The 14,166-nt window shown below is 36.5% G+C and overlaps 1 protein-coding gene and 1 pseudogene across 1 annotated transcript in view; one reads left to right on the top strand and one right to left on the bottom strand.

Annotated features, from left to right (window-relative positions):
- PPA2 (inorganic pyrophosphatase 2) overlaps nucleotides 1-14,166 on the bottom strand; it is a 120,921-nt gene that overhangs the window by 15,921 nt on the left and 90,834 nt on the right. Inside the window, exons 8-9 of the mRNA XM_077142642.1 lie at nucleotides 6,409-6,536; nucleotides 3,967-4,052 (exon numbers count right to left, since the gene is read on the bottom strand). Of these exons, the coding sequence (XP_076998757.1) occupies nucleotides 3,967-4,052; nucleotides 6,409-6,536 (214 nt within the window). The remainder of the gene's footprint in view (nucleotides 1-3,966; nucleotides 4,053-6,408; nucleotides 6,537-14,166) is intronic.
- LOC143668506 (adenylate kinase 2, mitochondrial pseudogene) lies at nucleotides 6,900-10,304 on the top strand (annotated as a pseudogene).

Here is a 14,166-nt window from a genome sequence, read left to right as displayed (position 1 = left end):
CTTAATCAAAGTCAAGAAGAAATTTTAAAAGGACAGACATACAATTCGACCTTGGAGTCTCGAAGGTCGAGACCTGGAAGTACCTGGAAGAAAGTGTGGTATATACCAAATATGCTATAGATAATGAGGTCAACATATAATCTAAACCAAAGTAAAACATTTCCTGCAAATTCTGAAAAAACTATGGTGAGAGAGCTAGGAATCTTCTCTAAATATGGCCTCCAGTCAAAATAAGGAATGCCCAATTAAATTAGGATTCCAGCCAACTAACAAATAATTTTTGGTATAAATATGTTCAAAATATTACATGGAACATACATCTTAAAAAAATTTGTTGTTCTGAAATTTAAATTTAATCGGGTAGCTTGTATTTTTAACAGCTAAATCTAATAACCCTCTTTCTAAAATAGTCCTCTACTCACACAACAAAATAAAACCATCAACAGAAATAATAGAAAAGACAGACAATATTAAAATTAGCACTGTAAATTTTAAAAACACTGAATTTTTTTGAACATTTCCAATAAAATATATTGGCAGATGACTAGTAGAAATCCATGAAAGCCAACTGGCACTGCTATTTTTCAGCATAGAAAAATGATTAGTATGGCTATTCCAAGAATGAAATGGGACAGCATATACAAATGGATTTAGGAGACTCTTGCATGATATACCTATATAAAACATAAACAATTACAAAGTCCCTTGTTACTATTTCTCCAATAAGTTCTTATACTAGCATTCTGGTACCTCATACCAAAACCAGGCAAAGATATCACAAAAAAAGGAAACTACAGACCAATCTCTCTAATGAATATAGATGCAAAAATCCTCAACAAAATTCTAGCAAATTGAATCCAGCAACACATTAAAAGAATTATACATCATGACCAACTAGGATTCATCCCAGGTATGCAAGGATGGTTCAACATAAGAAAATCAATTAATGTAATACACCATATCAACAAATCAAAGGAGAAAAACCACATGTTCATCTCAATTGATGCAGAGAAGGCATTTGACATGATTCAACATCCTTTCCTGTTGAAAACACTTCAAAGGATAGGAATACAAGGGAACATCCTTAAAATGATAAAGGGAATATATGAAAAACCCACAGCTAATATCATCCTCAATGGGGAAAACTTGAAAACTTTCCCCCTAAGATCAGGAACAAGAAAAGGATGTCCACTATCACCACTATTATTCAACATACAGTTGGAAATTCTAGCCAGAGCAATTAGACAAGAAAAAGAAATACAAGGCATCAAAATTGGAAAGGAAAATGTAAAACTATCACTGTTTGCAGATGATATGATACTATACATTGAAAACCCTGAAGAATCCACAGCAAAACTACTAGAGCTAATAAACGAGTACAGCAAAGTGGCAGGTTACAAGATCAACATTAAAAAATCTGTAGTGTTTCTATACACTAGTGATGAACAATCTGAGGGGGAAATCAAGAAACAAATTCCATTTACAACTGCAACTAAAAGAATAAAATACTTAGGAATAAATTTAACTAAAGAGACAAAAGATCCATACAAAGTAAACTACAAGAAACTGTTAAAAGAAATCACAGAAGACCTAAACAGATGGAAGGGCATACCGTGTTCATGGATTGGAAGACTAAATATAGTTAAGGTGTCAATTCTACCTAAATTGATTTATAGATTCAACGCAATACCAATCAAAATCCCAACAACTTACTTTTCAGAAATAGAAAAACCAATAAGCAAATTTATCTGGAAGGGCAGGGTACCCCGAATTGCTAAAAGCATCTTGAGGAAAAAAAACAAAGCTGGAGGTCTCATGCTGCCTGACTTTAAGGCATATTATGAAGCCACAGTGGTCAAAACAGCATGGTACTGGCATAAAGATAGATATATCGACCAATGGAATCGAACAGAGTGCTCAGATATAGACCCTCTCATCTATGGACATTTGATCTTTGATAAGGCAGTCAAGCCAACTCATTTGGGACAGAACAGTCTCTTCAATAAATGGTGCCTAGAGAACTGGATATCCATATGCAAAAGAATGAAAGAGGACCTGTATCTCACACCCTATACAAAAGTTAACTCAAAATGGATCAAAGATCTAATAAACATTAGGTCTAAGACCATAAAACAGTTAGAGGAAAATGTAGGGATATATCTTATGAATCTTATAATTGGAGGTGGTTTTATGGACCTTACACCTAAAGCAAGATCACTGAAGAAAGAAAGAAAGAAATGGGAGCTCCTCAAAATTAAACACTTTCGTGCCTCAAAGAACTTCATCAAGAAAGTAAAAAGACAGCCTACACAATGGGAGACAATATTTGGAAACAACATATCAGATAAAGGTCTAGTATCCAGAATTTATAGAGAGATTGTTCATCTCAACAACAAAAAGACAGCCAATCCAATTACAAAATGGGAAAAAGACTTGAACAGACACTTCTCAGAAGAGGAAATACAAATGGCCAAAAGGCACATGAAGAGATGCTCAACGTCCCTGGCCATTAGAGAAATGCAAATCAAAACCACAATGAGATATCATCTCACACCCACCAGAATGGCCATTATCAACAAAACAGAAAATGACAAGTGCTGGAGAGGATGTGGAGAAAGAGGCACACGTATTCACTGTTGGTGGGAATGTCAAATGGTACAACCGCTGTGAAAGGCAGTTTGGCGGTTCCTCAAAAAGCTGAATATAGAATTGTCATATGACCCAGCAATACCATTGCTAGGTATCTACTCAGAAGACATAAGGGCAAAGACACAAACGGACATTTGCACACCAATGTTTACAGCAGCATTATTTACAATTGTAAGGAGATGGAAACAGCCAAAATGTCCATCAACAGACGAGTGGCTAAACAAACTGTGGTATATGCATACGAAGGAATACTACGCAGTTGTAAGACAGAATACAGTTATGAAGTATGTAACAACATGGATAGACATTAAGGACATTATGCTGAGTGAGACTATCCAAAAACTAAAGGACAAATACTTTATAGTCTCACTGATACGAACTGACATTAGTGAATAAACTTGGAATATGTCATTGGGAACAGAGACCATCAGGAGATAGAAATAGGGTAAGATATTGGGTAATTGGAGCTGAAGGGATACAGACTGTGCAACAGGACTGGATACAAAAACTCAGAAATGGATAGCACAATACTTCCTAACTGTAATACAATTATGTTAAAACACTGAATGAAGCTGCATGTGAGAATGATAGAGGGAGGAGGGCTGGGGACATAAATGAAATCAGAAAGAAAGATAGATGTTAAAGATTGAGATGGTATAATCTAGGAATGCCTAGAGTGTATAATAATAATGAAATGTACAATGTAAAAAAAAAAAAAAAAAAGAGGTGGAACTCCATTTGTGGGCCCACATACAAAGAAAAAGCATTAGTCCTGTATCAATATACTGGTGGATAAAGACACTTAAATGCTTTAAGTTAAAATAAATTTTTTGAGTTACATGTGATACTATTGTTTGATTCCCCTTAATCAATCATCTAATGATCCAGGTCAGGTTGGCTCAAGAAGGCTTTTACTCTTCTTATCAAGAAGTTATCAGAAAAATCAAATAACCAAATGTTTGCATGTTGAAAGCTGCTAATGTAAAAACTTTACATTACAAAAATACTCTTCCTTTGTACTTGCCACAATATACTACAATTAAATGCCTAATTAGTTGCCTAGTATCTTCCACTAAATTATAAATCTTTTGAGAAAAGAGATCACAACTCAATGTTCATTTCTACAGTCTCAACTCCTAGCTTGATGGTGCCCAGCACTCAGTAATGCCCAGAGTAGGAGTTCTGTAAGTATTTTTTTAATGAAAAATAAAATTTGCAGTTATTTAAAAAAATTGGAGGTATGAATGGTATTATATGGCTGTTTAATACCAATTAAAAAAAACAAACAAACAGCATTACATAGAGAATAATTCTTACCAATTTATGGCCCCTCCATCAGACTTCTTCTTAAGCAATGCTTTCCAACATTCATGAGCAGATTCAATAACTTCTAGAGCAAAAGTCTAGTTCCAGACCAAAAAAAAAGACATAGCAATCACATTGTTAATTTCTTCGATTTGTTAATTCTATGACTAACCTGGAATTATTCTCAAGTTAGACTGACAGTATAATAGTTTAGAGCATGAACTCTGGAGACAGGCAAACCTGAGTATAAATTCTGGCTTCCTCACTTACCAGCTGTGTGACTTTGGGCACAGCTACTTATTCTCAGTAAGCCTCAGTTTCTTTATCTATTAAATGGGATATAATAGGGATAATCTAAATCAGGGGTTGGCAAACTAAGTCCTGTGGGCCAAACCCAGCCCACTGCCCATTTCTATAAATTAAGTACTACTGAGCACAGTCACACCCATTCATTCACATCATGGCCTATGACTGCTTTAGTGCTGCAACAGCAGAGCTGAGTAGTTGCAACAGAGACTGAATGGCCCATAAAGTCTAAAATATTTTCTATCTGCCCCTTTATAGGAAGAAGTTTACCAATCCCCGATCTGATCATAAAGCTGCTGAAAGAATAAGATGCTCTATGAAAAGTACATAGCCTCATACCTGGCTTGTAAGTAAGATGCAACTATTAATTTCATTATCATCAAGGGTATAATTCGTCTAATTGTACAGTCATTTTAGACTACCCACTGTCTGAAGGTAGAAGACCTCCTTAACATTTAAAAAAATTTTTTAGTATGAATTCATAAGCTTGTCTAAAAAATGCTTATTTAATATTAGATATACCTCTTTGTCAGATATACATCAGCGAGACCATCTAAGGAAAACTTGCTTTATTATTCCAAAAGCAGAAAATTCTTTTAAATTTTCCTCCTAAATTATTTTTCCTAAAAAGAGTCTTTATTAATTTTAATAGCTCTTGTCCTACAATGACAACACATTATGATAATAAAGAATCTTGGGAGCAGAGCTATACTAATAATGAGAAATTCACCTTTCAAAAAAAAAAGATCTTTCAGGTTTACTTTGCCTGAGATGAATGAGAATGGCTAAATTCTCAATAAATGATGCTGCGGTGTTTAAGATTTGGGAAAATAAATTAAATTTATTGTCTGGATAATATAAGGAAAGATTTTAAACTAATTTTCAGATAATTATTTAGAACCCATTTCAGTATTTGCTTACATGTAAAGGCAAAAAACACCTAGATTAAGAAACACGAGCCATCTTTTCAACCATGTCAAAAAGGGACAATCCAATTTTCCTGAGTTAAGCACTATATTTTAAAATGCAGTACTTAAAAAGCAATACATGAAATGATTATTTTCTGAAAAGATATTGTATAAAGGCCTAGTTTTCATGTAGAAAGAATCAATGCTTATCAAAAATAAATGAACAAAATCGTAAACCACCTCACCTTTTATAAATTTATGACTTGGTAGATTTACTCTGAGGCAATAAGGAGACACAAAAGTATTACATAAATTTGAAATCTGAATTATTTCAAACATAAAATACAAGATTTTTTTGAGGAAAAAGAAAAAATAATTGATAAATTATCAATATTTTTATAAGTAAGGGAACTAATTTAAAATAATGGTTTTATATGTAGATTGAATAATCCTAAACCAATATTAAACTGTCATGCTATTAAGGGTTCTTTTAAATTGCCTTTTAAAAAATACTGGGTCCAGAGCAGGCCATGGTGGCTCAGCAGGCAGAGTTCTCGCCTACCATTCCCAGTGCCTGTCCCTGCAAAAAAAAAAATACTGGGCCCAACAATAGACTCTTCTGTAGTAAAATACTTACTGTGAATTTTAAGTTTCCTTTTACATGCTGTATTTTACTTACAAAATTATATTATTTATTAGTACCTACTTAAACGTTGGCTTATAATGTGTGATATACTTAGTGTAAAAACTTGCCAAAAAATATTCCATGTTTTTAAACTTTTTTTGCCCTATTTTCTCCATTTGTGTCATAGTAGAGACACTTGATGGTAACTTTGTGGTATTTTAACAAAAATCCTATGACAGTAAGACAATAAATGCTTTCTCAATTGTTAAGCAGCTTGGTTCACTCACAGTAAAATGAACACTTAAGAAGGAAGCTTCTATAGATTTACATTAAAGGTAAGTTTCTCTTCCTCAAAACAGTAAATGTATGGTTTTTCATCATACAGTATTTGAGAGTTAGACTGATGATGAAATTCCTTCATATTCTGAGAAGATAAAGATAAGATAAATTTTTTTTAGCCTCATTGGTTTAGTTAGAGATCACCTGAAAAATTCAGATAAACATAATATCCTTAATATAAAGGAAAGTAAAGGCACTTTCTTTCATGATGCTACATATAAACATTCACATAGAAATCTAAGAGGTACATTTTAAAACAAAAATTATCATCTTCACCTTGTTTTTGAATTCTCCATTAAAAGCAAACTGGTTTTCTGGTTTTCCTTCTGGCACCTTATAACTTCGAAACCAATTAAGTGTAGCTTCTAAATAACCAGGTTTGTACTTCTTGACATCACCAATATCTGTAAGTGAAGAAACAAAGAGACTTTATGTTATAAATCAAACTTCATTCCATTTAGTCATAGAACACTAGACCGAGAAAGCTAGGAAATGCGGGGACTAGTCAAGTCTACCACTAACTAGTAGCCTAACTGCCTACATGTATCATTTCTCCTCTGGACTTCTGTGTTTTTGATATATAAATATTACTTTTTCATTCTAAAAATATGTTTTGAGCACTTTCAGACACAGTGTTAAGAACGGGGATAAGTAGATGTATTCAAAAAAGTTCTCCCTCAAGGGCTTAGAGATTTAACCAATGGAAACAGACAAACAATAAATTACAAGAAAGTGCCAGGAGGGTTTAACAGAGATGGGTACGAGAAATGGTGAAGACACACAGGAGGGAGGGGAAGAAAGCAGAAAGCACCATAAAGGTGGGAGGCACATCATCAAACAGGTAAGAGGGAAAAGGCAGGAGGAACACCACACATAATAGCAAGGAAGAATATTTCAGGAAATAAGAACACAGGTAGTTCTGTATGGTTGCTTAGGGCATTGGTGATAGCAGGAGGGGAGTGGGAAATACTTACAAGGGGCCAGGTCATTGAGGAGCATATATACCATGCTAAGGAATTTACATCATTTTGCAGGCAATGGAGGGAAGGGAATTATAATATGATCTATCTGGAAATATTAGGCTAAAGGAATGTTGAAGATAGAATGGTGAGGGCAGAACACAAAAGAGAAATATTTGGTGATTTTTTATTCACCAAATATTTTACTATTATGTGTCAGACACTGCTACATGGAAACAGAACAGTAAATGAAACAAGTCCCTACTCTCATGGTTTACACATTAGGAAGAGACAGACAACAGACAAACAAATAACGACAATATATTAACTGGTGAAAAACCCTATGAAGAAAAATAATGCAGAATAAGGAAGACAGAATAAGGACAGGACAATTTTAAACAGGGCAGTATCTGGAAAATTCAGGCTTTTTCATTTCTGCATTGTCTTTCAGGGTTTACTTGTAAGTCCTATTAATACTTAAGCAGGTTAACCATTACATTTTGATACACTCATTTGAATATAATGAGAAATAGAATTACTATATTAATAATAATAGTCCCATCCCTACAAAGATATCCCTCGGGAATGTATTCTTGCAATAAATATCAATTCAAGATGTATGAGAAATAACTAGATAAAACCAGAAGTTTTTACTCTTCACCAGATGATGACTTAAGGGAAATTTAGTATAGTCCTTTATGTATAACATATTAAGGCAGATAACAAATAGACTTGGTAATACTTGAAAAATTAGGCTATAAAAACAAAACAAAACAAAACAGGAGATGATGTTTCTATAGGGAATATTATAGTACGCTTGGTTTCAAACTCACTTATCTAATCCTTCTGGGAATTCATACTCTAGCTTGACAGAAAAAGGTGAGCATTTTGCAGGTATGGATTAAACAAACAGGAATTATTCTTTTGCTTTTTCATGTTTGCCTTTTGTAAGCTATGTTGCAGTTTAGCAGGAGTTATATTTATCTCCAGGGGCCAGACATTTCATAAATGAAATGGTATGGCAGAGACCACAGGAATGGCAGAGACTATGGGAAACAGAAGCTGGACATATTGCCCAAAGGCACTCTATTTTAAAATTAAAAACTTACATCAGTGGGCTGTCAACTACTTAAGATAATTTGGGGGGCAAACAGCAGCAATGTTAAAATTAACCAGGGAGGAAAGGGGGGAGCAGGAAAGAAATCACCTGAAACTGAACACCATGTGACATTTGCTCTACTGATCAGAGAATCAACATGTATTCACTGAGCAATCAGTAAGTGAAGGAAGACCTTTAAGAAAATGAATTCTAAAGATTGAGATTACATTATTTTAGTAATATAAATTGTATCCTAGAATATAGTTTCTTTGACATACCCAAAATAGAACATTTAATAAATATTGCACCTAAAACACTAGAGTTTCCTCTTCAAATTTTGATTTCTTTTTTCTGTTTATCTTATTAAGAGAATTTCGTTCTCAGGGGAGCTTTCTATTGATCATTTTCCTACATCATATCAATATTTTGGCAAAAAAAAAATACCTGCAAATTAACTTATATTGATTTTTTTCCAACTCAGTTTTCATACTCACAGGAAAAAAAATCCTTTAGCCCAACGAAGGTGAACAACTGGAAATGTATTATAATCAATATGTAAAATAAATACTTTTCTAATACTTAAATATGATTTATGACTTCATCATTGCACCTTACCCATCAGAACCATTTTCTGTCCATCATGTAAACTTTTTCGATTATTTTTTAACTCACTTACTCCAAGTAAGAACAGAAAAAAAAGTTATTCAATATCTTTCTCAGTCTAGGAGAATTTCTACTCAGCAGCAGAGTATGTGTTAAAGACACCATTAATTAAAAAAAAAAGATAAATTTAATAATACCAATGAGAACAATAACTCTCCAATATAAGCTAAAATTCTTCATTCTCAATTAAATATATCTTGGAAGAAAATAGCTGCATTTTCTCAAACAATAATAAAATATCCAAAGAAAATAGGGATGGTTGTGTGGTCACCAGAGATGTTAGCAAACATGGCTCCTGTTCTAGTTTGCTAGCTGCCGGAATGCAACACACCAGAGACAGATTGGCTTTTAATAAAAGGGGATTTATTTTGTTAGTTCTTCAGAGGAAAGGCAGCTAATTTTCATCTGAGGTTCTATCTTATGTGGGAAGGCTCAGGGTAATCTCTGCTGGCCTTCTCTCCAGGCCTCTGAGTTCCAACCACTTTTCCTGGGGTGATTCCTTTCTGCATCTCCAAAGGCCTGGGCTGAGCTGCGAGTGCTAAGATGAGGTACGCCAAGCTGCTTGGGCTGTGCTACATTGAGTCGCTCATTTAAGCACCAGCTAATTAAGTCAAACGTCATTCATTGCAGCAGGCACGCCTCCTAACTGACTGCAGATGTAATTAGGAACAGATGAGGTTCACGTACCATTGGCTCATGTCCACAGCAACAAAACTAGGTGCCTTCACCTGGCCAAGTTGACAAACGAATCTAACTACCACAGCTCCTAACATGCCAGTAGCCAAATGGGTCTGAAAGAGCCCTAAAGGCATCTGGCCCATGTTGCTGGGGTTGCTGGGGGCTGGCAAGGGTACCCAGGAACCCAAACTGGCCAAAAACTTCTGGGTCTGCCATCTGGCTACTGGGGACACTTGCTAAGGGCCATGGTTGCTTCTGGCTCAGAGCTGGAGAAGAAGCTGAAAGGAACAACGGATGCTGAGGAGTTGGTGAGTGATGGTGGAGCTCACGGAGAAGAATTTGGAACCCCTTCGTGCAAGAACGGTTTTCTTCTGGATGGCTTCCCTTGGACTGTGAGGCAGGCAGAAATGCTCTATGACCACATGGAGAAGAGGAAAGAGAAGCTTAATTCTTTGACTGAAGTCAGCATCCCAGATACTTGGTTCATCTGGAGAGTCAGTGGAAGGCTGATTCACCCCACAAGTGGCTGCTCCTACCACAAAGAGTTCAACCCCCCAGAGGAGCCCATGAAAGATGACATTGCTGGGGAAGCTCTGATCACTGATCAGATGATAATAAGGCCTTGAAAATCCACCTGGATGTGTACCACACTCAGACCACCTTGCTGGTGAAGTGCTACAGAAAACAGGGGCTCTGCTCTGCCGTCGAGGTAACCCAAGCCTGACACATTGTTTGTGAGCATCCTAGCATCCTTCTCCAAAGCCACAACCTAGTTAACAGAAGAAGCCAGGCAAGACTGCTCATCCCCCTAGGGCAAGATCCCTGCTCTCGGTTGCTGGGCAGAAGGGAGTGGTGGTCAGGCAGGGTAAGGATGGAGAGGGAGGGTGTCGAGGGGCTCTAGAGGAGCAGCAGTGTTTAGGAAGGTTGCTTCTTTTTCACACAGGTGGGAGTTCTAAAAACTGTCAGTAAAGTGGAAATTAATTTTTTTAATACAACCGTGAATGAAGGGTATGAATAGAAATAGGGAGATATAGTATTATTCCTAAAGAATCAGGCTCTTTTATGCTCTGGACTAGTGACAGCTTTAAAAGCCAGTACCCTAAGATCAGGGTACTGATCTTGGAAACATTCTACTTAATTTCATAGAAACAGCTCTTTCTGGTACTGATGAAATCACTTTCTTCTCAACTCAACTTTTATCTCAGAATTGCATGGGTTGCCCACCCAAGATTGCAGGAAACCGAAACTGTTGTCCTGTCTGTCCTATAGCTTGGAACAGAGAAATTTTGACAACTGACTTTGATTCTCATACCATGAGATAAAAAAATCATCTCTACACTTGACATGGGGTGTATTCTCAGGTGGGCAACTCAGCAAACCAAGCTTACAGGAGCCACAGGGAGGGGAGGGCAGGCTGGTCTCATTCTCCCCGACTTGCCACTGATTTACCGGTCTACCAGTTCTCAGGGGTACGCTCTCAACAGATACCCAGTACTCGCCATAATCCCTTGCTCTTGCCTTCTTCCATCCACATGTATGAAAGGACCACAGTTAGTGAATAAGTGAGTGTTCTAAGTAATATTCAAAGATTGTCCTTTCCATTTTCAAATTCTGGGACTGAGATCACTCGGCAGCACTGTGATGTCCTATTTCCAATGAGGAAATTCTTAAATGATCAAATGCTGTCTTGCTTGGCCCCTAAATCAATAAAGTGTGTTAAAAATTTAAAAATTAAAATAAAAAGAGAAAATAGGCAATTCAAATATATTTTCAGCCTCCATAGCAAATTCCTGAAGCCAAATTTTCATATCAATTATCAATAAGCAAGTCAATGAAATATTCTTTGGAAATCATGAAAAATTCGACCTGAAATCTATACACTGATTTACAGTATATAAAAGACATATATTGGGTGGGCTACAGTGGTTCAGCAGGCAGAGTTCTTGCCTGTCATGCCGGAGACCCGGGTTCGATTCTTCGTGCCTGCCCTTGCAAAAAAAAAAGACATATATTTATGTGTGTATATATATGTATATATATATATATACAACCTTATTGGTTCCTCATAAAGCTCCTGAGAAGTGAGAAGAATAAGTATACTCATACTAAACATCACGAAACTACAGTTAAGAAAGGTTAAAAGGTTTGCCAAACTTTATCCAGTTCATTTGTGGCAGAACTGGTATTAGATAAATACAAATCTGATTGATTCCATGACTTCTGCTTTCTCTTCTAATGTATGGAACTATACTAGTTTCCTAGGTGCCATAACAAATTGGCCATGATCTAGATGGTTGAAAACACTAGAAATTCATTGTCTCACAGTTCTAGGGCCTAGGAGACTAAACTCAGTGTGTCAGCTGAGGGGCCTGGTCTCTGAAGGCTTCAGGGGAGAATCCTTCCCTGCTTCCTACTAGTTTCTTGTGATTGCTGGCAACACTGGGGTTCCTGGGCTTGAAGGGACATCATCTCCAATATCAGTGACCATCACACCACAGCATTCTCCTAAGAATGCCAGTCATAGTGCATCAGAGCCTACCCTAATCTAGTATGCCGTGTCAATTACTTTTGTCTACAAAGACCCTATTTCTAAATAACATCATATTTATGGTGGACATGAATCTGGGGGGAACACTATTCAGTCTAGTACTGTCATTCTGTCCAGTCACAGGCTTTATTTACACTAAAAGAACCTAAGTTAATATGCACTTTAAATCATATATGTTATTTTAAGGAAAGCAATTGTTTTCTAGTACTCACATATTCCTACTCTTGGAGTTAATTTCCTATGAAAGTTTCTATTATAGGTAACTGCATAGTTTATTTTAAAGATGAATGAATCAAAAACTAAAATTTAGAATAATCTGAAAGCGTTTTTGTATATGATCAAGTTAAATATATTTGTTTCTGTTTTTTATTACAAATCAAGCTCCTTTGATTAAAGAATCAAACTCTAATTGATCAACTCACTGGAATAATTAACAAAGCCTGTTCATCTTCATCTCTTCTGTAAAATATTCTGACTGATGCCTACAGCATTCTGTATGCTGAATTTGGAAGACTACTGCAAAATGAACCCCATACTTCTGCTTCCACAAGTTTTAGGTTTATTAAGTGTCAGGTTTTTTAATTCCCAACTTGCGTATGCCAACCATATCTGTTTTATAATTATGATATTTAATTAAATACTAAATAAGAAAGTGACTTCATCAGTACCAGAAAGAGCTGTTTCTATGAAATTAAGCAGAATGTTTCCAAAGAGGTAATCTAACCTAAAGGTTTCCACCCTACAATACTGAGTCAGGATTAAAGAACATGGCTTTTCTGGGGTACGCAACATTTTTGAACTAGCACATTGCACTCTCTGGACTCCCAAAAGACATGTTCTTTCCATATACAAAATACACTCATTCCATCACAATATCACAAAAGCCCTAAATCATTTCAGTAACGGTACAAATGCAATACAAAATCCAAAATAATACAAAACCTCATCAAAGTCAGTTATAGGCATGGTCTGTTCTAAGGCAAAAAATTCTCCTCTGGCCCTGGACCTGTGAAACTCAGAATAAGTTACCTACTGCCAATATACAAAGGAGGGACAGTCATAGGATACTTGCTTCCACTGCCAAAGGGAGAAACTGAAAGATAAATAAATAGGGGTGACCAGACCAAAACAGTTCTAAACACTTCCAGGGCAAACTCCTTTGTATTTCAAAGTCTGAGAGTCATTTATCCTTGGGGCTTTAGAAGGTGGCAGTCTCTTCCTTTGCAAGAATCTATGCAGTGGACCTGCTCTCTCTCCAAACTACGGGCTGAGTTACAATGTGGGGGTGCATTGTGGGTGACTACTTTTCTCTTGGCCACACCCTTTCCAAGCTTCAAGGCAGCACCCAGGCTCTCCTGAATTTCAGGTTTATGTGCCCCATGCTCTCCAAGGCAGGGGTGGCAAAACTCTTCCTGAGTATCTAGGCAGAAGGCCCGCCCTCTGCTTTTGGGGTAAATTGAACCTCTCCCAGTGCATGGGTGTGTCTGCTCTCGTGGTCCCAGGTTTCTTGGCTTCAGACCTTAGCTTCAATGGTTCTGCCTCTGAAAGTAATTTTTCCTTCAATTTGTCTCTTATCTGTCCCTTTTAGTCCAGACTGGCAGTGGTTCCATCTATACAGATTCCCAACACTTTCAGTTTTCTATGTAGTATGCAGGGATCATAACTATCAGACAATAGGACTTTCCACAAATCCTTTCTGGATAACTCCATTTCCAATCCTGTCTTTTCCTGAAATGGCTGACCTCTTACATGTTTGTTTAAATCCTCACATGGGACCCTATTCACTGGGGTCTCACTTTCTGGAAGCCCAGAATTTTCCAGACCATCAATTTCTGTTTTTTTGGTACCCAAGCATTCACATCACAACTTACTTTTTCCTCTCATATTTTACTATAAGCTGCAAGGAACAACCATGCTGCATTTCCCACACTTAATTTGGAAACTACTTCTGTTAGATACCCAAGTTCATCACTCTCAAATTTTGTCTTCCTCCCACAAAGGAAGCCTTCCTTCCAGTTTGCAATAACACATTCATCATTTCTGTCTAAAGCCTTATCAGAAGTATCCTTAGAGTCCATATTTCTAAC

The sequence above is a fragment of the Tamandua tetradactyla genome, chromosome 24 (genome assembly GCF_023851605.1).
Source record: "Tamandua tetradactyla isolate mTamTet1 chromosome 24, mTamTet1.pri, whole genome shotgun sequence".
NCBI lineage: Eukaryota > Metazoa > Chordata > Mammalia > Pilosa > Myrmecophagidae > Tamandua > Tamandua tetradactyla.
Note: the sequence above shows the minus strand (reverse complement) of the source record. Positions and strands in the feature narration are given on the sequence as shown.